The 23,623-nt window shown below is 36.6% G+C and overlaps 1 protein-coding gene across 1 annotated transcript; it reads right to left on the bottom strand.

Moving 5' to 3' along the window:
• Nucleotides 1-18,702: 18,702 nt before the first annotated feature.
• On the bottom strand, nt 18,703-23,198 carry LOC104119903 (vacuolar protein sorting-associated protein 36). The gene is made up of 9 exons (XM_009631510.4): nt 22,479-23,198; nt 21,881-22,084; nt 21,532-21,625; nt 21,290-21,347; nt 21,062-21,131; nt 20,021-20,156; nt 19,871-19,955; nt 19,371-19,424; nt 18,703-19,261 (listed from the first exon to the last, which is right to left on the bottom strand). The coding sequence occupies exons 1-9, from the start codon at nt 23,073-23,075 to the stop codon at nt 19,258-19,260; spliced, it is 1,302 nt and encodes a 433-aa protein (XP_009629805.1). The 5' UTR covers nt 23,076-23,198; the 3' UTR covers nt 18,703-19,257.
• Nucleotides 23,199-23,623: the final 425 nt, after the last annotated feature.

Here is a 23,623-nt window from a genome sequence, read left to right as displayed (position 1 = left end):
TATTATGGATGTTCATTTAGTACTCCGTTGTAAATAAGCTTCCCGAAGAAGTTTATCCATATGAGACTCCGCCATAAATACATTTATCTATTTAGTACTCTATTGGAAATAAGCCTCCTGAAGAAGCTTATCCTTTCAGTACTCCGTTATGGATAAATATTACCCGTGATAGAAGATTATCTATATCTGGCACAATAACTTACACAACAGCTTGCACTAGCAGCTTACACAGCAGCTTGCAGCAGCAGCTTACACAGCAGCTTGCAGTAGCAGCTTACACAGCAGCTTCCTTTTTTTTATAAATAGAGGAGAATTCAGTTCATTATGTACAGAAATTTGAAGTTTGAATAATATATCAGTTTCTTTCTATACTTGTCTTTACTTTATAGTCTTTATTTTATAACACGTTATCAGCACGAGACTCTACCATCTCGAGAAAATACTTTGAAAGTATCAGATGTATGAACTTTCTTTTTCTAAATAATGTCAAATCTTTCTAAACTTGAGTTTGTAGCCCTGGATATATCGGGCAAAAGCTACATGTCTTGGGTGCTTGATGCCGAAATTCATCTTGATGCGATGGGTCTGGCAGACACTATCAAAGATAAAAATCAGGCATCAAACCAAGACCGTGCCAAAGCAATGATATTCCTGTGCCATCACCTTGATGAGGGCCTGAAAATGGAATATCTTACTGTTAAAGATCCAGTCATACTGTGGAGTAATTTGAAAGATAGATATGACCACCTGAAGATGGTCGTTCTTCCACAGGCACGTTATGATTGGACTCATCTAAGGTTACAAGATTTTAAATCTATCAGTGAGTATAATTCTGCTATGTTCAGAATTATTTCTCAATTGAAACTATGTGGTGATAATATTACTGATCATGATATGTTGGAGAAAACTTTCACCACTTTTCATGCCTCGAATATGCTCCTGCAGCAGCAATATCGAGAGATGGGATTCAAAAAGTATTCTGAACTTATCTCACATCTTCTTGTAGCCGAGCAACATAATGGGCTATTAATGAAAAACCATGAAAGCCGACCTACTGGTTCTTGTCCATTCCCTGAAGTGAATGAGACGAACTTCTACCAAGCTAAACGTGGAAGAGGACGTGGCCCCAGTCGTGGTCATGGCCGTAGTCGGGGAGGAAACTCTAATCGTGGTAATAATAATGCACCAAAGAATCCTCCTCACCACCAGCAGTGGAAAAGGAAGGAACAAAAGCATGAAGCGATGCAAGCAGCAAAGCCAGAAAATGCATGCTATAGATGTGGAGAAAAAGAGCACTGGTCACGTACATGCCGTACTCCAAAGCACCTGGTTGAGCTATATCAAGCTTCCCTGAAGAAGACAGAGAAAAATGCTGAAGCAAATTTTATTTCTGAAGATAATTTAGACTTCATGCATTTGGATGTAGCTGATTACTTTGCACTCCTAGAAGGAGAAACAAGTCATGTGATCGATAGTGAATCTGTAGAGATGTAAATATTTTAATTTTTGTTATTTGTAGTAGATAGTATAGTTATGTAATTGTTGTACATAAATAAAAGTTATAATGTTTACTATCATATTTAGTTTGTTTATGTCATTTTGAAGAATATGGATAATCCTCAAATTATGTTTGGATCAAAGACCAATCATGAAGATATTTGTGTAGTTGATAGTGGTACAACTCATGCCATATTCAAAGATCAGAAATACTTTTCTTATTTGCATAAGAAAAAAGTAAATGTTTTTACAATTTCTGGTAATATAAGTTTGATAGAAGGCTGAGGAAGAGCTATTGTATTTCTGTCTAAGGGAACAAAACTTATTATCGACAATGCATTGTACTCCTCCAAGTCCCGAAGAAACTTGTTGAGTTTTATAGATATCCGCCGAAATGGGTATCATATTGAGACAATAGATGAAATGAATGTGAAATATCTTTGTATTACAAAGAATATTTTTGGCTAGAAATGCATTGTCGAAAAGTTACCAACTTTATCTTCTGGCTTATATTATTCAAAGATTAGTACAGTTGAAGCACACTCTATCGTAAACCAGAAGTTTACTGATTCAAATACTTTTGTGCTTTGGCATGGCCGTTTCGGCCATCCTGGATCAATAATGATGAGACGAATTACTGAAAATTCGAGTGGGCATCCATTAAAGAACCTGAAGATTCTTACAAATAATGAATTTTCATGTGATGCTTGTTATCAAGGCAAAATGATCACTAGACCATCACCAATGAAGGTTGACATTGAGTCCCCTACCTTCTTAGAACGTATACATGGGGATATATGTGGACCTATTCACCCACCAAGTGGGTTGTTTAGATATTTTATGGTCCTAATAGATGCATCTTCAAGATAGTCTCATGTGTGCCTATTATCATCTCGCAACCTGGCATTTGCAAAGTTAATAGCCCAAATAATTCGATTAAGGGCACAATTCCCAGATTATCCTATAAAGGCTATTCGCCTTGATAATGCTGGAGAATTCTCATCTCAAGCTTTTGATGATTATTGTCTATCAGTTGGGATAAAAGTTGAACATCCGGTAGCTTATGTTCATACTCAAAATGGCCTTGCAGAGTCATTTATTAAACGACTGTAATTGATAGCAAGACCACTACTTATGAAAACAAAATTGCCCACTACTGTTTGGGGCCATGCTATCTTGCACGCAGCATCACTTATCCGTCTCAGACCAACACATTATAATAAATATTCTCCGTCACAATTAGTTTTTGGTCATGAACCAAATATTGCCCATCTACAAATTTTTGGATGTGCTGTATATGTGCCAGTAGCACCACCGCAACGCAGTAAGATGGGCCTCCAAAGAAGGTTAGGAATATATATTGGGTTTGAATCACCCTCTATTATTCGCTATCTTGAACCATTGACCATTGACGGGATATTTATTTACTGCTCGATTTGCAGATTGTCGATTTGATGAAACAAATATCCCACAATTAGGGGGAGAGAAAAAGGAAATCAAAAGAGAAATTATGTGAAAAGTTTTATCATTATCTCACTTTGATCCACGTACCCCTATATGTAATCAGGAGGTCCAGAAGATCATCCATTTACAGAATATAGCAAATCAAATGCCAGACGCATTTACTGATTTGAAAAGGATAACTAAGTCACATATCCCTGCAGAGAATGTGCCTATTCGAATTAATGTCCCAGCAGGACCATCTATTAGCATGAGAGCTAGTGAACCTAAAGCACGCCTGAAGCGTGGTAGGCCTATGGGTTCTAAGGATCGAAATCCTAGAAAAAGAAAATCGACAAATGATCAAAATGATATTATGAAGGGATCTCCTGAAGAGACCCAAGATCTGATTAGTTATGAGATTCCTGAAGAAATCAATAAACCAGAGACTCAAGTGAGCGAAGAACTTTTAATAAGTTCTACTGGTGATGGGATTAATTTAAATCGATCTGAAATAGTGGTGGATAATATTTTTGCATATAATGTTGCACTTAACATTATGCAAGATAGTGAGGATTTTGAACCCCGATCTGTCGAAGAATGTCAACAAAGATCTGATTGGCCAAAATGGCAAGGGGCAATTCAATCAGAATTGAACGCACTTGCTAAAAGAGAGGTCTTTGGACCAGTAGTCTAAACACCTGCTAGTATAAAACCAGTCGGTCATAAATGGATTTTTGTGCGAAAAAGGAATGAGCAAAATGAAGTTGAAAGATACAAGGCTCGCCTTGTCGCACAAGGATTCTCACAACGACCTGGAGTCGATTATGAAAAAACATATTCACCCGTTATGGATGCCATAACATTTTGATATCTCATCAGTTTAGCCTTACGTGAAAGGCAAGAAATACATATGATGGATGTGGTTATAGCTTATCTGTACGGGTCACTTGATAATGGAATTTTACATGAAAATCCCTGAAGGATTTAAAATGCCTGAAGCATATTCAAAATCTCGGAAAATGTACTCAATCAGATTACAAAGATCTTTGTACGGTTTAAAACAATCTGGGCGCATGTGGTATAATCGTCTTAGTGAATATTTATTGAAAGAGGGTTACATAAATGATGTCATTTGTCCATGTATTTTTATAAAGAAAATGGCATTAGAATTTGTTATACTTGCTATTTATGTTGATGACATAAATCTTGTTGGAACTCCAGAAGAGCTCCAAAAGCCAATTGAATATCTTAAAAAAGAATTTGAGATGAAAGATCTTGGAAAGACAAAACTTTGTCTTGGACTGCAAATTGAATATTTAGCAAATGGGATCTTTATGCATCAATCTGCCCATACAGAAGGGTCTTAAAACGCTTTTACATGGACAAAGCGCACCCATTGAGTACACCAATAGTTGTTCGATCACTTGAAGTGAATAAGGACCCGTTCCGACCTCCAGAAGAGGATGAGGAACTTCTGGGTCCTGAAACACCCTATCTCAGTGCAATTGGAGCACTTATGTATCTTGCTAATGCTACAAGGCCTGGCATAGCATTTTCTGTTAATTTACTAGCAAGATATAGCTCTTCTCCTACACGGAGACATTGGAATGGGATTCAGCATATATTGCGATATTTAAAGGGAACTCTTGATATGGGTTTGTTTTATGCTAACAAAGATAGTGCAGATCTTGTTGGTTATGTAGATGCAGGTTATTTATCTGATCCCCATAAAGCTAGATCTCAAACAAGGTACGTGTTTACATGTGGAGGTACTATCATATCATGGCGCTCCACAAAACAATCTATTGTTGCTACTTCTTCAAATCATGCTGAAATAATAGCTATTCATGAAGCAAGTATGGAATGCGTATGGTTGAGATCAATAATTCATTTTATTCGAGAAAAATGTGGTTTGGAATGTGAGAAAAGACCCACAATTTTATACGAAGACAATGCTGCATGCATAGCCCAACTGAAGGGAGAATTTATAAAAGGAGATAGAACGAAGCACATTTTACCAAAATTATTCTACATACACGATCTTCAGAAAAATGGTGACATTGATGTGCAACAAATCCGTTCAAGTGACAATCCGGCAGATTTATTCACCAAATCTTTACCAACTTCAACTTTTGAGATGATGGTATACGTGACTGGAATGCGGAGACTTAAATATTTAAAACAAGGTTTTCATCAGGGGGAGTAAAATACGCGATGTACTCTTTTTTTTTTCTTTCCTTATTAAGGTTTTTTCCCACAGGGTTTTCCTTATAAGGTTTTTAATGAGGCAGCTAGTAATGCGTATTACTAAATATGTGTACTCTTTTTCCTTCACTAGGATTTTTTCCCACGGGATTTTTCCTAGTAAGGTTTTAACGAGGCACATTATCTTTTAATGAACATCCAAGGGGGAGTATTATGAATATATTATATTATGGATGTCCATTTAGTACTCCGTTATAAATAAGCTTCCTGAAGAAGTTTATCCATATGAGACTCCGCCATAAATACATTTATATATTTAGTACTCTATTGGAAATAAGCCTGCTGAAGAAACTTATCCTTTCAGTACTCCGTTATGGATAAATATTACCCATGATAGAAGATTATCTATATCTGGCACAACAGTTTAGAGCAGCAGCTTACAAGCAGCTTACACAGCAGCTTGCAGTAGCAGCTTACACAGCAGCTTGCAGTAGCAGCTTACACAGCAGCTTCCTTTCTTCTATAAATAGAGGAGAATTCAGTTCATTATGTACAGAAGTTTGAAGTTTGAATAATATATCAGTTTCTCTCTATACTTGTCTTTACTTTACAGTCTTTATTTTATAACAAAAATAACAATTTAAGGACACCTACTTGGGTAAAAAGATTTTAGAATAACCTTTTCTTTGCTTGTATCAATAATTTCTTAAAAATACATTTACTCAATTATAATAAAAGAGAGTAAAACTTATATATATATATATATATGACAAATTCCTAAAAGATTCTCTCTATCTCTACTTTTAAATAATTTATAAATTATTTCGTTAATGAAAATCAAGAATAATTGTTTTTTTTGAGCACGATAGAGTATATATAAAATAGATAGTAAAATTTAACTATTGTTTAATGCACGAAATATTAAAATAAAATCATAAAATTAGTACATTTATGGTCTGCTTTGTTTATACTTTGAATTTACCTAATTACAATTTAGAATAACAAATAACTTAACTACAGCTAGGTGAAACAAATAAAATATCGGAAAATGAATTTCAACTACGAGGAAACAAATTACATTTTGGTGAGTTTCAATACTTGGTCCGAAAGTAACTTTGCTAGTTTATGAAACTTCCATTTTCCCATGTAAGATGAGATTATAAACTTTATGTAGTATAAATTCTTCATTATTCTCTCCAGTTAGTTTTTTACATACTCATCGCCTTCCAAAGTTTAGGGTTTACTACTTCTTGCGCATCCATCGTCAATCTCTCTAGGGTTTTGGATATGGCAATTCTTTGTAATTCTCAGCCAAAAGTATTTGGCAATATATCAGGGAGAATTCTTGATGATCATTGGTGCTACAAAGAAGACTATATTTTTAGTTTTGACAACTTTCTTTCAATAGTACACGCTGAAGAAATTGTGTTCCTTTAATTGAAAAAAAGAAATTCAAATTTCTGAAAATAAACTATTGCAGATACTGTCAACTGTCAAGCAAGCACAACTCCAAACTTGAGAAAAATTGAGGTCAAACTACTTTTTACCTTGTTTTCCGAAACAAATGAGAGACCTTACGTTATGGTTTCAAGATTAAGGCATGTTCAACACACCTTTTTCAAGACATCCAATATTCAGATGCTTCACTTAATTTACTTTGTCATATAGTTAATTATCATGCCATTACTTGTCATATTGTCGCTTATATTTAGCTAGTAATCAAAACCTTTTGCCAAGATCTTCACTTCCCCTCTAATATGTAGATATCCCCTCTATTCAATTCAATTATCCATCCAAGTTCAACTAATTTTCACTTATTCAAAAGATAAAAAGCTCAATGGTTTTCAAATTCCAATTAGCCTTTAAAAAAATTTAATATCAAGGGAAGTAACACAACTACTCCGTTCCAGTTCTATAAACAATCCAAGAACGCAATCATCATGTTCATCAAAAGACAGAATGTGCATCGATATGAGGGCAAGCAAAGTGCACTTAATGTTATGAAACTGCTTAAATACTGCAAGCAAATTATTATAGTGTGTGTGTATATATATATATATTAAAGTAGATTTCCTAAAATATATTAGCTCTGAGTATTGCAAATTTTTCGCGTGATTTTAATATATTTAATAGAATAGTTGTATGACAGTAACTATATTAATAGCGATTAATGTGTTTTTGTGTGTGTATATATTGAGAGAGATGTTATGACAAAAAGATTCTTACGTAAATTTTAAATTACAATGTCAAAAACATTTTGTCAATGATTACAAATCAAGAATAAAAAATCTTTATGCAGAATAGAAAATAAAAGAGATAGTAAAATTTAATAAGAATTTAATGGATGTAATATTAAAATACAATCATAAAAATAGTGGTAGATTTAATAACAAATTTAGAAAAGAACTATAGTACTTTATTTTTATACTTTAAAATTACTTAAATTGTAATTTACTTAGAACTTAAATTAATGGCACTAGGTGAAAAAATAAAATATGGTAAAAATGATATTATTCAGGCATGAGGAAACAAATTTTGCATTATAAGTTTCAACATTTGCCCCAAAAGTAACTAATTTTGTTAGCATGGGAAACTTACATAATGAAAAACATTTTCCCATATAACACAGGAAAAGGTTAATTTGCCTTTGTATATATAATGCCCCTAGTTAGTGTCGTTATGTATTCATCATTACCTATAATTTCTTTCGTCCAATGTAGAGCTTAGGGCTTTTACTTCTTCTGCGTCAATAGTTATACGTTCTCTCTAGGGTTCAAAAGTATTTGACCAAGTCAGGGAGAAACTTGCTTGCTGCAAGAAGAGGAAGATCTCGGATACCACTTACGATATAATTGATGTTAAGGAGTTGAAAAAAACTAATAAAGAATTGCGGGCTGCGATGTTGAAGAAACGCTACGCCAATGTGATCTTGAAATCCCAACAACAAGTTCTTGGGAAAGAGTTTGATGAAAAAGAGATGAAGAAGAAAGTTGAGTTGTGGGAGTGTTAAGACATATAATGATGATGTTACTTAGATTTGGCTCCTTTCTTTTTCTTTTCTTCTTCTTTTATATTGGGCCCAGAAGCTCTCGTTTGTATTTATGGACTCCTTTAGCTAGCCCAGTTAATTTTGTTATATAGTGGACTGGCCCATTTCGTTGGTCAGTTAAGAAATGTATTGAGACAAAATATCAGGACACATTTTTCTAACATAAGCTAGAAGCTTCTTTTTCTCTCTCTACGAATCTCTCTAAACCTAGATAGAATTTCTATCATTCTGCTTTGAATCCAAACATTATCATGGTATCAGAGCCAGGCCCATCCCAATTATTGTTACCAATGTTGGGGCCCCATTTATCTTGTCCATGCTCCAGTTTGCAGGCTTGAGCGTGAGGGGGGTGTTGAGTTATCCCACATCGGTGAGATTTGGGGTCCTTAGTCTCCTTATATGGTCTCGGGCAATCCACACCTCATAAGTTAGCTTTTGGGTTGAGTTAGACCCAAGGTCCATTTTATCATGGTATCAGAGCCCAAATCTGGTTAGATCGGGTGATTACCTCTCGACCGATGTTACTCTCGAATATTTTCACTGGAGTTTTATTGTTCCGTTGTACTCTATTTTCTTTACCATTTTTCGATGAATTTCTCCGGTGATGGCGTCGGAATTAGCGTGTTTTCTAGTGGATTTCGTTCGTGTTGTTGATCGACCGAAATGATTCATTATTTCAGAGAAGTCTTCATCAACCTAGGGTTTGGGGATTTCTGCACCAGTACGCTTCAGCTAGGGTTTGTACGCGACTTCGTCTTTTACTCTTCTATAGAAGGCTGTTGTTCCTTCCGGTTGCGATGGAAATTGGCAACCCTAGTTATCCTTTATTCTTTAGACTGCATGTGTAATTTCTTTTGTTGATTGTGTATAAAAATGCCAAGTGACAATAGTTCCCTATCTGTGTTGCCTACTGCTCGTCCTACAACCTCTCGTTTTGTGTTTCTTGAGGACGACTATACCCACCCCTGTTACCCCTTTCTATGTACATTCGTCTGACGTGTTGGGGTTTTCACTAGTTTCTGTACCTTTTGATGCCACTGGGTATGGGAGTTGGAAACGAACTATTCTTGTAGCTTTGTCTGTTAGGAATAAATTGAATTTCATTGATGGATCCTCAGTCAAACCTCCTGACATACTTTGTCATATAGTTAATCATGCCATTAATTGTCATATTGTCGCTTATATTTAGCTAGTAATCAAAACCTTTTGCCAATAATTAGATCTTCACTTTTCCTCTAATATATAGATAACCCCTCTATTTTCAATTATCCATTCAAGTTCAACTAATTTTCACTTATTCAAAAGTTAAAAAGCTCAATGGTTTTCAAATTTCAATTAGCCTTTAAAAATATGTAATATCAAGGGAAGTAACACAACAACTCCGTTCCAGTTCTATAAACAATCCAGGACTGGTTAGGATTTTCATCACTTGTTTGAATATCCTTTAAGGTGGTTTCAGACTCAAGACAGCCAAAACGCAATCATTCTAACTGCCATGTTCATCAAAAGACAGAATGTGCATCGATACGAGGACAAGCAAAGTGCACTTAATATTATGAAACTGCTTAAATACTACAAGCAAATTATTATAGTGTGTGTATGTATGTGTATATATATATATATATATATAGCTCTGAGTATTGCACATTTTCTGCGTGATTTTAATATATTTAATAGAATAGTTGTATGACAATAACTATATTAATAGCGATTAATGTGTGTTTGTGTGTGTGTGTGTGTGTATAGAGAGAGATGTTATGACAAAAAGATTCTTACGTAAATTTTAAATTACAATGTCAAAAATATTTTGTCGATGATTACAAATCAAGAATAAAAAATCTATATGCACAATAGAAAATAAAAGAGATAGTAAAATTTAATAAGAATTTAATGGATGTAATATTAAAATACAATCATAAAAATAGTGGTAGATTTAATAACAAATTTATAAAAGAACTATAGTACTTTATTTTTATACTTTAAAATTACTTAAATTGTAATTTTCTTAGAACTTAAATTAATGGCACTAGGTGAAAAAATAAAATATGATAAAAATGATATTATCACTACTAGAAAATAGCTATTTTCTGACTGTGAATACGGTCGGAATGCGGTCAGAAAATGCTAATTTTCGACCACATTCAGACCGAAATAATGCGGTCGCAAAATAGCTGGTCTGAAATAGTTTGCGACCAAATCTGTCCATAATTTGCGACTACATCGGTTAGAAAGAGAAAATAGAAAACGACTAACAAATGTTGTCAACTGTCCGACTGACGCGGTCGCAAAGTATTTAAATTAAATTTTAATTATATATTACAGTTCCCACTACGTTTGTTGCAAAACTTTAAAATAATTATAATTTTATATAAAATCTTTCCCACCATAGTGGTCGTAAATATCAAAAAGTAAACTTTCCCACTGATGCAGTCACAATTCTTATTTAATATTATTTATTTATTTATATTTTCCACTACTGCGGTCGCAAAACTATTTTAACATTCTTATTTAGTTAGTTTTCCCACCATTGCGGTCGCAAAATGTTATAATTCTGGAAAATTTTAAAGCATTTTGCAACGACCTTAGTCGGAATTCAGTCGGAAAATTGCGAATATTTTGACAAATTTCGACTGTTTTTACAACACCTTTGTCAATTCAAAATTACAGCAACTAAAGAATCAACCCACCATTCCTGCCAATTAATCCACCATTTCAACTAATCAAATACATAAAATACAAACAATTAAAGAAAATGTAAATATTTGTAGCTAAAACACCTAAACACAAGTTAAACATCCAAGCACCATTCAATCAAATCTTAACATTACAATCATAGTCAAGTCTAAACATTTACCGTGTCTAAACATCCAACCATAACAAATAATAATGTCTCAAACATCACAACCACGATAAACTAATACTCATTATCCCCGCCACGTTCGTCATTCAAAGGATCAACTTGATGCATGCTCATAAGTTTCTCAACTAGAATCTACAATTTGTTAAAATTTGTACGATCTTCTTTCAGTTCCTCCTTCAACTCTTCAACTTCTTTTCGTAATGCTTCCACCTCTTCATGATCCTGCGAATAACTCGTACCACCAGACAACAATGTCATAGGATGACCTACGGAATATTGTGATCCAAGACCGTAGGTTCTACCTTTCTTTGCACCACCAACCACCTGCGTCTATATTGAAGCTACATCATTGAGTGACACTTGGGTTGAGCTTGTCACGACCCAATATTTTCTCCGTGTGACGTCGTAACGGCACCTAGTCTCTACAACTAGGTAAGCCTAACATTTTGCGGAATAATGAAATAAAAATATGAATTTAACCAATTATTCAAAAATACACAACAAATCCTAAAGCCCGGAACATCGTGAATCACAAACTACAAAAGGAAAAATCTAGTGCCTATATACCTCAGAATCTAACAAGGAAAAATACAGAAGATAATGGACATGAGAAAGAGTAGAAGGGGACTCCGAGGTCTGCGGACGCGGCAGATATACCTTGAAGTCTCCAAAGCTATCCCGGGTCACTGATAGTGCGGCTGATAAGGTACACCTGGATCTGCACACGAAAAATATGTGCAGAGAGTAGCATGAGCACCACAATCGGTACCCAGTAAGTGCCAAGCCTAACCTCGGTCGAGTAGTGACGAGGTCAGGTCAGGGCCCTACTGATAAATATATAATAAAATAATACAGAGTGTAATACCTCAATAAAATAAAGACTAAAATTTAACAACAATGGAATCATAGAAGGTAACAACTTAGTACACAGAAACACAGCAGGGGATCTCTCGAGATACCGTCTCGTAGTCCCAAACGTAAATGAGCAGGGGGATCTCCCGGAATACCATTCCATAGTCCCAAAGTAAATGTGCAGGGGGATCTCCCGGAATACCGTTCCGTAGTCCCAAAGTAAATATGCAAGACAGGAGGATCTCCCGGAATACCGTTTCGTAGTTCCAAAGTAAATATGCAGCGTGAATGATAGAAATACAACTACATCACAAAATTCTTACAATTTAGACTAAGTACCAGTCAGGGAAGAAGCAGAAAATTCACTTAGCATGCTGCACATAATTCACATAAATAATTAAGACACGTAGACATGTTGTATTAGACTAAACATGATAGCTACACATATTGGAATAACTCAATTAAGAATAAAAATAGATTAATACTCATTAAAAAGGTATAACTCAAAATAACAAAAAAACATATTGCTGCTCAGTAAGAAAATCGAATTTTACCACAACTAGCCCGTGTACATACTCGTCACCTCACGTACACGGCGCTCACATAGCACAATAGTTCCAAATCTTAAGGGGATTTCCCCACACAAAGTTAGGCAAGCCACTTACCTCGAGTCAAGCTCAATCAATCCGTAAGAATGCCCTTTCCATGAATATCCGGCTCTGAATGGCCCAAATCTAGCCAAAAGCAATTACATATCATAATTACAACAATAATAGACTCATCTAATTAACGAAATCAATATTTTAACGAAAATTCCGAAATTAACTCAAAATTCTCCTGTGGGGCTCACGTCTCGGAATCGGGTAAAAGTCATAAAATACAAAAGCCCGTTCACTCACGAGTCTAACCATATTAAAATTACTAAAATCCGACACCAAATGGTCCTCCAAATCCACAAATCAAACTTCCAAATCCCTAGCCTCCAATTCCCAATTTTCACCTTAAATACACACTAACTATATGAAAAAATACATGGGGAAGCAAGATTATTGATCAAAAATAAGCACAATGGACTTACCTCAAGAAATCTCTCGAAAATGCTCTCAAACATCGCCCTAAACCGAGTAGCAAAGTCCAAAAATGACAAAAATCGCGAAACCCTTTGGTTTTAACCACTGCCCAGGTATTTCCGCACTTGCGGAGCCTGGGCTCGCACCAGCGGGTGTGCTTGTGCGGAAAAAATGTGCGCATCTACGCAAATCACTTTTCCCCCTCTGCCTCCGCACCTGCGATGAAAGGGTAGCATCTGCGCGTGCGCGCCTGCGGAATTCCCTTCCGCTTCTGCGGACCTTGCGCACCTGCGAAGACCCCTAATGCATCTGCGGGTATCGCAGATACGGAAATCACCTCGCACCTACGACCCCTGGAAATCCTCCACTTTCCCGCTTCTGCGCCAATTTGCTCGCACCTGCGGGCAGCCTTGCGCAGGTGCGATTACAGCAGAACCAGCAAAAGCACTAGATTTTTCCTAAGTCCAATTTTATTCCGTTAAGTATCCGAAACATACCCGAGACCCCCGGGACCTCAATCAAACCTACCAACCAATCCTATAATACCATACGAACTTAGTCGAGCCTTCAAACTACATCAAACAATGCTAAAAATCATGAATTAAGCACGGATTCAAGCCTAAGAACTTAGAATTTTCTAAATTCTACAAACGACGTCGAACCACGTCAAATCTAGTCTGAATTACCTCAAATTTTACACACAGGTCACAAATGACAATATGAACCTACATCCACTTTCGGAAATCCATTCCGAGCTCGATAGCAAAAATTTCCACTATCGGCTGAAATCGCTGAAAATCTAACTTTCGCCAATTCAAGCCTAAATCTACTACAAACCTACAAAACATATTCCGGGCGTGCTCCTAAGCTTAAAATCACTCAACGGAGCTAACAGAGTCGACGTAATTCCATTCTGGATCCGTCTTCACACAGTTCTAACTATGGTCCAAATTCTAAGACTTAAGCTCTCATTTAGGGACTAAGTGTCCCAAAATACTCTAAAACTCAAAACCAATCATCCTGGTAAGTCACAATAGCAGAAATAGATATGGAAAAAGCAGTTAATAGGAGTTTGGGGCTCTAACTATTAAAACGATCGACCGGGTCGTTACAGAGCTACCATCCTCGGAATCTGGTTGACTTTGACACCATTCCTCCAAACGTTTTTGATAGGTTTCCTGAAATTAAAATGTTAGGCATTAAGAAATAAGGACCTATTTGTTTCCACCAGGAAAAATACAATGCCATCGATAAAAGAAATGTAACTACTGATGTAAATTTGAATGACATCAATAAAATAGATGTGGTTTGGCATTATAGATTTGGGCATATTCCTTTTTCTAGAATGAAACATATTTCTAAACTTGGGTCACAGTTATCTTCTAAGCAATCTTTTTCTTGTCCAATATGACCATTAGCCAGACAGACGAGATTATTTTTTCCTGATAGTAGTATACAAACCACAAAACCTTTTCAATTAATACATATTGATACCTGGGGACCATATCATTCACTTACATATACTGGCTCCAGATATTTTATAACCATTGTTGATGACTTTTCAAGAGCCACTTGGACCCATCTGATGGGAGCCAAAATTAATGCCTTTGACCTACTAAAAGCCTTCATTGCAATGACTGACACCCAATTTCAATTAAAATTTCAATTTGTAAGGAGTGACAATGCCCTAGAATTAGGATCCAACATTATGGGTCCAAATTCTTTTCTAAAAAAGGAATTTTGCATCAGAAAACATGTCCTCATACTCCACAACATAATATGGTTGTGGAAAAGAAACACAGACACCTTCTGGAAACTGCAAGAGCTCTTCTTTTCCAATCTGGCTTCCCTCTTAGATTCTGGGGAGATTGTATACTAACTGCAACATATTTGATCAATAGATTCTCTTCTAGTGTCTTAAAGGATAAAAGCCCCTATGAAATTTTACATAACAAATTCCCAACTTACTCCAATCTTAGAGCCTTTGGTTACTTGTGCTACTCTACTATTCCAAAGCCTCATAGAGGTAAGCTACAACCTAGAGTTATTCCTTGTGTGTTCTTAATTTATCCCTTTATAAAGAAAGCCTATAAGTTGTATAACTTACATAATAAAACATATTTTGTCTCCATAGATGTTGTATTTCATGAACATCTATTCCCCTTTATTAAGTCTGATTCTATTTCTCCTACTATGATCAATTTTTCATTTTCTGCCTATTTTGACCACACTGCTAAGCAAACTTCCATTTCATCTCATGACTAATTCTCTCATGTACATCCTGAAGTACATAATTCTTTTTCTGACACCTCTCCTGCTCCTACAGTGCCTGGGAACATTTCCCTTTCTTCTCCTGGTTCCTCTCCTCTCTTGATTTTCCTTCTTCCTCTAACCCTGAATCTGACTTTCCTTCTTTAAGGAGATCCTCTAGACCTTATAATCCTCCTACTTACCTGCAGAATTATGTCTGCACACTCCCATCCTATTGCTCCAGGTCTGCAAATTCACCTGTTATGTCTACTTTTAGTGAACCTTATGTCTTTTGAGCCCAATACTTATTCTCAGGCAACAGTTGTCCCTGAGTGGCAGGAAGCTATGAGAAAAGAGTTTGAGGAATTGGAGGCAAATGGAACTTATTGCAAATGAGTATACAAAATTACGTACAAAGCTAATGGGAGTATAAAAAGATATAAAGCTAGACTTGTGGTTAGGGGTGACACACAAGTTGAGGGTATAGATTTTCATGAAACATTTTCACTTAATGTTAAAATGTCTAATGTGAAAACATTAGTTGTTGTAGCTGTGAAACAAAATTGGCCTTTATTTCAGCTAGATGTTAATAATGATTTCTTACATGGGGATTTAGATGAGGAAGTGTTTTTGAAAATTTCACATAGTCTTTCTGTTTCTTCTCCTACACAAGTTGTTCCATCTCTTTCTTCCTCTACTTCTCTGGTTTGCAAACTAAAGAAATTTTTATATGGTCTAAGGCAAGCTTCAAGGCAATGGTATGCCAAGTTGTCTCAACCTCTGTCCTCTAGAGGGTATGTGCATTCTTTAAATGATTACTCCATGTTTACTAGAGGTTCTGGTGATGCTTTGGTAATTTTAGTAGTGTATGTTGATGATATTATCATCACTGGGACTGATTTGTGTGAAATTGTTATTGTAAAAGCTTTTCTTGATCAATTCAAGATTAAAGACCTAGGACAACTTAATTATTTCTTGGGTATTGAAGTCTTGTATTCTGAGAGTGTTGTGTTACTTCATCAGAAAAGATTTGTCCATGACTTGCTTTCAGAGTTCCACTCTTCTGCCTACTCTTCTGTGGTGTCTCCTCTTGAAATGCATGAGAAATTGAAGGCAGGCAGTGGTGATCCCTTGCCTAATCCTGAGACTTAGAGGTGCCTAATGGGCAACCTAAATTTCTTAACCCCTACCAGGCCTGACATTTATTTTGCAGTACAGCATTTGAGCCAGTTTATGCAGAAGCCTTGCATTCCTCACATGCAAGCTGCATTGCGGTTACTCAGGTACCTTAAGGGTACTCCTGATTTTGGTATCTTCTATAACAACTTTTCTTATCTCTCTCTTAGTGTTTATTATGATAGTGATTAGGGTGCTTGCCTAGATAGTAGGAAATCTGTTGGTGGGTTTTGCATATTGCGGGGGGAGGCAGTCTTGTGGGTTGGAAATCAAAGAAACAATTTGTGGTGTCCTTGTCCTCTGCTGAAGCTGAATATAGGTCCACGAGTAAGGCTACTACTGAGATAACTTGGGTTTGCCGGCTCCTTTCTGATTTTGGCATTCTTTTTTCTTCTCCTGTTCGTTTGTTTTGTGACAATCAGGCCACAATTCACATTGCTAAAAATCCTGTTTTCCATAAGCGCACCAAGCATATTGAGTTGGACTGCCATTTTGTTCGCACCAAGCTAAATGAGGGGCTGCTTCAGTTGCTCCACACCTCCAGTGCCACCCAACTTGCTGACATGTTCACCAAACGTTTGGTTGGGGCTGTTGGGGTTGTCTCACCCTCCAACTTGTCGGGGGAGGGGGGGGGGGGGGTTGTTAAGACTTATAAGGATGATGTTACTTAGAATGGGCTCCTTTCTTTTTCTTTTCTTCTTCTTTTATATTGGGCACAGGAGCCCACGTTTGTAATTATGGACTTTTTTAGCTAGCTCAGTTAATTTTGTTATATAGTGGACTGACCCACTTCGTTGGTCAATTAAGAAATGTATTGAGACAAAATATGAGGACACATTTTTCTAACAGAAGCTAGAAGCTTCCTTTTCTCTCTCTACACGTAGATAGAATTTCATCATTCTGCTTTGAATCCAAACATTATCAGGGAGAAGCAGTTGCGAGAAGAGAAAAAGTCACAGCGGCAAAGAGATAGAGAAGTGGCTCGAATCGCCATTGAAAGCATAAAAAGGACTGTTGATTTTGATGATGATATGCAAGCGGAAAGAGAACTCTTGGTAGTTAAAAAGTTCGCATGTTCTACAGTTCGAGTCTACTTCTTTCTTTCTGATGTAGTTTGTAGTTATAGCTCTGCAGTTAGGAGAGCCAAATATTTAGGTAGTTTAGACTTTAGATCATTGTGAAATAGTTACCTGAGACGATTGTAACAGTTTATAATGTTTTTTTAATAAAGAAGATAATTTTACGTGTACTTTTCATTTTTATCTCCCGCTGGATTGATGTAATGCTTCTATATACTAATTAGAGCTCAGGACCGTTTCGCGTTTTTTCTCATTGAAAGCGTTATTTACTACATTCGTAGTTGCTTTCATGTTGGTATTATATAGTATCGTACTAGTTAGCTACTGATTAAAATCATACTTATTTCTTTTGTGATGCATTCTGGAAACAACAACAACAACAACTCAGTATAATCCCACTAGTGGGGTCTGGGAAGGGTAGTGTGTACGCAGACCTTACCCCTACCCTGAGGTAGAGAGGCTGTTTCCAAATGACCCTCGGCATCCTTCCCTTCCAAGAACTTCCCACCTTGCTCTTGGGGTGTCTCGAACTCACAACCTCTTGGTTGGAAGTGGAGGGTGCTTACCATCAGAGCAAGGTGGGGAAACATAATATGGAAATTAATTCACCCAAGAAGATTCTCCTCTCCAGCTGAAAATTCCGCTTCACATTTCGCCAATCTTGGTCTTCAAGCTCTAATTAGGCTAATTACTTGCTCTGTAAATAACATGATCTCTCTGTTACTGACCTGCTATGTTACTTGTACATCCCTGTGTAAAAGACTTGGAAGAATGAAAGGTGAAAGATAAGGTTTGAACTGCTGCATAAGTAGGGCTGATGATAAATAAAAAATGCGAACATCTCTTTTAGTATCTGGGTGTATAAGTTAAACTCATATGTCATTGCATAAACCAATGGGTTGGTAGGTATTTAATGATGGTTCTGATTCCATTTTGATGTCATATTTTCAACTTTGTTCCCTCGTTACGAATACGTATTATTTGTCAATCATTAGTAAAATCTGCAATTGAGAACCATGGTGTAGCTTCCAGTCGACATTTAAACAAAATTGACCACCAAAGTTCATTAGGAATTGTTTTCTACGGCAAAACACGGAACGAGCATCAGATATCATGACTCAAGAAAAGTTTTAGAGATAGTCTTCTCCATAGATACCAATACTCTAATTGATTTTAATTGTGAATTATTAAAAAGTTATCCATTACTTCCTACATCCAATATAGTTAGATGAAATAATACATTAAACAAAAAGTACACATAACTTCCTATATCCAATATAGTTTGGAGACCAATCAATGTTGCACCCCTGTATAATGGCAATCCAATAAAAATGTGTGAAGTTTCTATGATCCAAATGTACAAGAAAAGATAAATGAAACAAAGCAATGCTACAGTGCTTAAATAACCATAATACAGACTAGTTCAACTCTTTATTTCTGTCGAACGGGAACTAGAATCAGGTGCCGCAGTATATTACCTTTACCTTGTAATGCTGCACCTAGTGTGGACTTCTCTGTCCGTATCATGCTGTAAGTATGTAATTTCAACTCAATTCCTGTGCCACGAGTATCCTAACAAGCAAAACCTAGGCAAACCTCCAGCCTTGTGATCTCCCCTTCCGGATCTTCAAGTGGGGACGGGGACTATTCATCCTATTTTTAGTCTCCCGTTCAAGCTTTGCAGTAAATAAATTTCCAAGAGGCACCTAAAGCAGCGCAAACTAGCCCTGAAAGAGCATCCTGATGCATGAATTTCTTTATCATGCTGCTTCTATTTCACCTGGGAAATTAACAGAATTTAAAAAAGGGAAAATGTGAGAAGCGCATCATTATGTTGCTGTTCTCTTTACAAATTTAAAAACTAAACACTGAAGTTACAAGAAGAAAACCTGGCAGCAGAGATAGCTTTGACCCATGTATGGTAGATTCCATAATCTTTCACTCTGCAACAGATCAATCGAGGATTACCTCATGTTTCTCAACTATTCCTAGATTAGTAGAGAACACTGAAGGAAGAACTTGACAGCATAAAAAATAAAACAATACGTATCCATTTCAAGGAACTTCTAATAACATAGCAATAACAAAAGCAGATATTGGAAATCTTGGTAAGCTGCATGGCGAAGATATTCACCAAAGCTCAGATAACATGTAAGAAAATAGACGTCGTGAGATGAGGATTGCCCAAAAACTGTATACGGAGACAACACACTCCCTCAACCAATATGAGACATCTTGATTAGAGGGCAGTCCCATTCATATATAATGTAATTAAGGATAGTTCTAATCAAGGCCCAAGCAAAAACAAGGGCCTAACTACATGCCCAACAGAAATAAGGCCGACATTATATATGTCGACTAGAATAGTTCGCATCTGTAAGTCACTTACAAGAATATATCATCAGCATCAACTTCTTGCAACAAATTGACGAAAAAGCGGAATCCATCTGGACTAACATCTCTACACAGAAGTCCTGCAAAATATGATAACTTAAGCACCGCTTACTATGAGTTAAGAATTAAAATCTGCAGAACATACCTTTGGCCTCGGCTGCAAGAAGGTGCTCTTTGGCCATAGCTGGAGCAATTCCCAGAGTCATTGCAGCATCACTAGCAGTGATCCCTGCTCGTAAAGTGTCCGGTGTAGTAACCAAAGATCTTATTCTAGTAAATACCTGCAATTGATAGCAGAATTGTGGGCATTAAGGGTATAGAAACAAATATTATACACCGGGTCTATTTAACAGGAAACTGAAAAAGGAGAGATTCCAAAACTTCAACAGACTGTTAAAAAGTCTATTTTGTAGTTGTCCTCTTGGTTATGTTAAGGAGAGGTATTCTTGGAATTCATTTAGGAGTCCTTTAAGGTATGAAAAGTCGTCATCACCTATGGATCTCAGTATGACATAAGTGATCATATAGTGATGTCAAAACCGTGTCCTACGTTATGAATAAGTAACTTGTAACTTATTTTCTCCTGGTTGAGCAATTATTTCCTTAAATCGTCCTCTTGCTGGCTGTCTGTCTACTCCAAGCCAATATAGAATGGTCTAAGACCTTCTCATACCCCATTAAATGCCATTGGACATTATATAATTTAAGATCCTCTAAGTTTTGGGGTTCACACATGTAATAGGATATGGACTTACAAGACCTATAAATTCCTCTCTAATACCGCTATGTTATACTATTATATGACTCAACACTCCGAACACCCTATCAGTCTAAAACGTTAAACAAGACCTGATTACCTATTCAGTATAATAGTCTCCTTCAGCAATCACTTGTATAGCAATTCTACTTTGACTATGGATTAAACTATAAGTTGCATCATGAATACAACCAGAAATCTACTACTTGAGAGAGGATAATTGATGACAGATATAATCACAAGTACTTGGTATGGCCAAAAAACAGAGGGAGGACAATGGCAAAGAATTACTTAGAAGACTATGGACCCTTACATTAAGTTCAAGAAACACAATAGGTAGTAGTAAGAGAGATTAGACAAGACCAGAAAAAGCAAGAACTATATTGGCAAAAAGGAGATGCTCAAGTGAAGCCAACACGAAAGTTTTACCTCATCATCACTGTGGCTTTTGCTCTGGATGACCATGACATCACTATCAAACTTCCGAAGCATAACTGGTCTGTAGAAGTAAAATGTTATTTCCTTTTTCTTTAATGCAAGCAAGTAGTCGAGACGAACCCCAAGTGTGTGTGTATATATATGTGTGTGTGTGTGTGGGGGGGGGGGGGGGGGGGGCCTGTTCGCACGCGTGTGTGTAGGGAAAAAGGGGAGGCATACACGTCAAACTTCTCCCAGAGAGAACAAGCACGCAGCAAATCATCGGGCGAGATCAATTCTGTAAAATCGCAACAATAAAGTTATAACAGCCTGTAATGATACTACCAAAAGAAAGAAGAAGAAACTAAAGTGACAGACTTTTGAGTTGAAGACTTATTAGTCAATAGGTCGAGGTGCGCACAAGCTGGACCGGACAACACGGTTATTAAAAAAAAAATAAAGGAAAAAGTTTCCAGGATTACCTGTTCCGCGAGCCCGATTGAAAAGGCAATAGATGTCAATGAGATTAATCATTCCTCCAGATCTCTCCAGTGGAATTTTGACAAAATCTGCCAACTAAGTACCGACATATTATTATTTTTTTGCATATTTACTGAAAAGCAAATATTTGCAAGATAACAAGCCAATTAGCAATATTACATTTCCTTGACAAAAATAATTAAAAAATTAAGAAAGTGATAAGTCTGCCTTCTTCTACCCATGCCTCATATGTGCTTGTGAAGATTGGCGTCCACCTTTAGTTGCGATTACAAGCAAGGCTAGCTCGTAAAAATGGATACACTTACTAATATAGCTCCCAGGAAGAAATACCTGCCGAGATAATTGTTGATGATACAAAGCACCAGCAGATTCTTTAGTAACTGGAGACACAATACCAACACTTAATAGTAATTCTTGCATCTCTTCTTTGGTGCCAATTTCCTCATCATTTGTGCCAGTGGCCTGACTAGTTGAGCCAGAGAGAAGCTTTGTTCTCATTCTCTCAGCTAGGATCACCATTTCTTTAGCCTTACCCTGTGCATGAGAATTATATCAACTGATAGTGGAGAGATGCGCACGTAAAAAACTTAAGTTGTCTACCACTAGTATTATAATTGAAACAAATTTATACACAGACGAACTCTTTCATACTTCATTTCAGAAACTAAATGGCATATGTTCCAACTTGTAAACACTAGAAGTTCCTTCAGTGCCTTTACATATTAGAAAACTAAAAAAGGGAAGTTCTATTCGTGCCAAGACAACAGCGTGTTAAAGCTAATACCAAAATTTATCGCACCCATTTTGTTACCTTTTCAAAAAATAAATAAATAGATTTATCGCACCCATTTGTTACATATCCACAAAATCACTGAAATCAACACATAAAATAACTAAATAACATAAAAAGACATGAACTTTAGCATACCATGAGAGCATTCAAATCCTGAAAAGCATCCTGCAAGCTCTTATCAGTATTCTCCCACATCTCCTGCTCTTTCCTCAATATCCCAGCTACACCAACAACCGGCATCTTCACTGCAAATCCTACATCACCACCCGACCCATGACCCGAACCCGAAGCCTCCGACCCAGATTTTACTACCCGATCTTCCCAAGCTTTCCTTCTCCATGCTTCCCAAAACTTCTCTAAAAACGAGTCAATGTCCGATTTGCCCCTAAGAATCAAAGTAATCACCACCACCATCCCTTTAAGTGAGGCCTGAAATCGGAATCTAGGGCTTGCAAACATTGACTTGATGGATTTTTTGAGGGAGAAGATGTGAGTGACAGCTGAAAGAGGGATGAATACAGCAGTAGGAGGGAAGGTGGTGGATGATTCTTGGACCCAAATAAGACGGTGAGTTGTGAGAATGAGGAGGCCCGATTTAAGGTGAGGGAAGTTTGGGTTTTCTTCAGAAAGGAGGTCTACGGAGGAGAGAAGGCTGCACTCTACTTCACCTGCTTCAAGCACCGGCCTCCCACTCCGGGTCAACTGTGCCGGGAGTAGCCAATTTCCGGCCATATTAGAATTGTGCCTTTGGTTTTTTTTCGAGGGAAATTTGTGAAGCAGAGGACAAACTGAACAAATTATAAATTGACTTTACAGATCAAATTCGCAGTTGGGTCCTTTGCTTCTGATACGTAAAATTCAAGAAAAAGTGATATATTATTCAACTTCAAATTCAAATATATAATGAACTGAAAACTACTCTATTAAAATAGAAGAAAGGAAGCAGATGCGAGGCTTTTCAGGAAGCAGCTGCAAGGCTTTTTTTTAACTGCTTGCAAGCTGTCTGTTTAATAAGAAACTGCTACAAATTATTTTATTGAGCTGCTTGCAACCTGCCTACATCAGCTGCTTGTAGATAAATTTCAACAGAGTACTAAATGTATAATCTTCTTCAGGAAGATTATCTATAGCGGAATAATAAATGAACATTATCAGCTACTTATAAATAAACTTCAACAGAGTACTAAATGGATAATCTTCTTCAGGAAGATTATCTATAGTGGAGTAATAAATGAACATTCACAATATAATTATTTTCATAACACTCCCCCTTGGATGTT

This window comes from Nicotiana tomentosiformis, chromosome 1 (genome assembly GCF_000390325.3).
Source record: "Nicotiana tomentosiformis chromosome 1, ASM39032v3, whole genome shotgun sequence".
NCBI lineage: Eukaryota > Viridiplantae > Streptophyta > Magnoliopsida > Solanales > Solanaceae > Nicotiana > Nicotiana tomentosiformis.
The sequence above is the reverse complement of the archived record's forward strand: the minus strand, read 5'-3'. Positions and strand labels throughout refer to the sequence as shown.

What these genes read in the sequence shown, in the direction of transcription:
- LOC104119903 (XM_009631510.4), bottom strand. Translation starts at nt 23,075, where the DNA reads ATGGCCGGAAATTGGCTACTCCCGGCACAGTTGACCCGGAGTGGGAGG. An exon ending in ATCAACAATTATCTCGGCAG is followed by an intron (nt 21,626 to 21,880) that starts GTATTTCTTCCT and finishes GTCGGTACTTAG; the next exon opens with TTGGCAGATTTTGTCAAAAT. An exon ending in CAATCGGGCTCGCGGAACAG is followed by an intron (nt 21,348 to 21,531) that starts GTAATCCTGGAA and finishes GCGATTTTACAG; the next exon opens with AATTGATCTCGCCCGATGAT.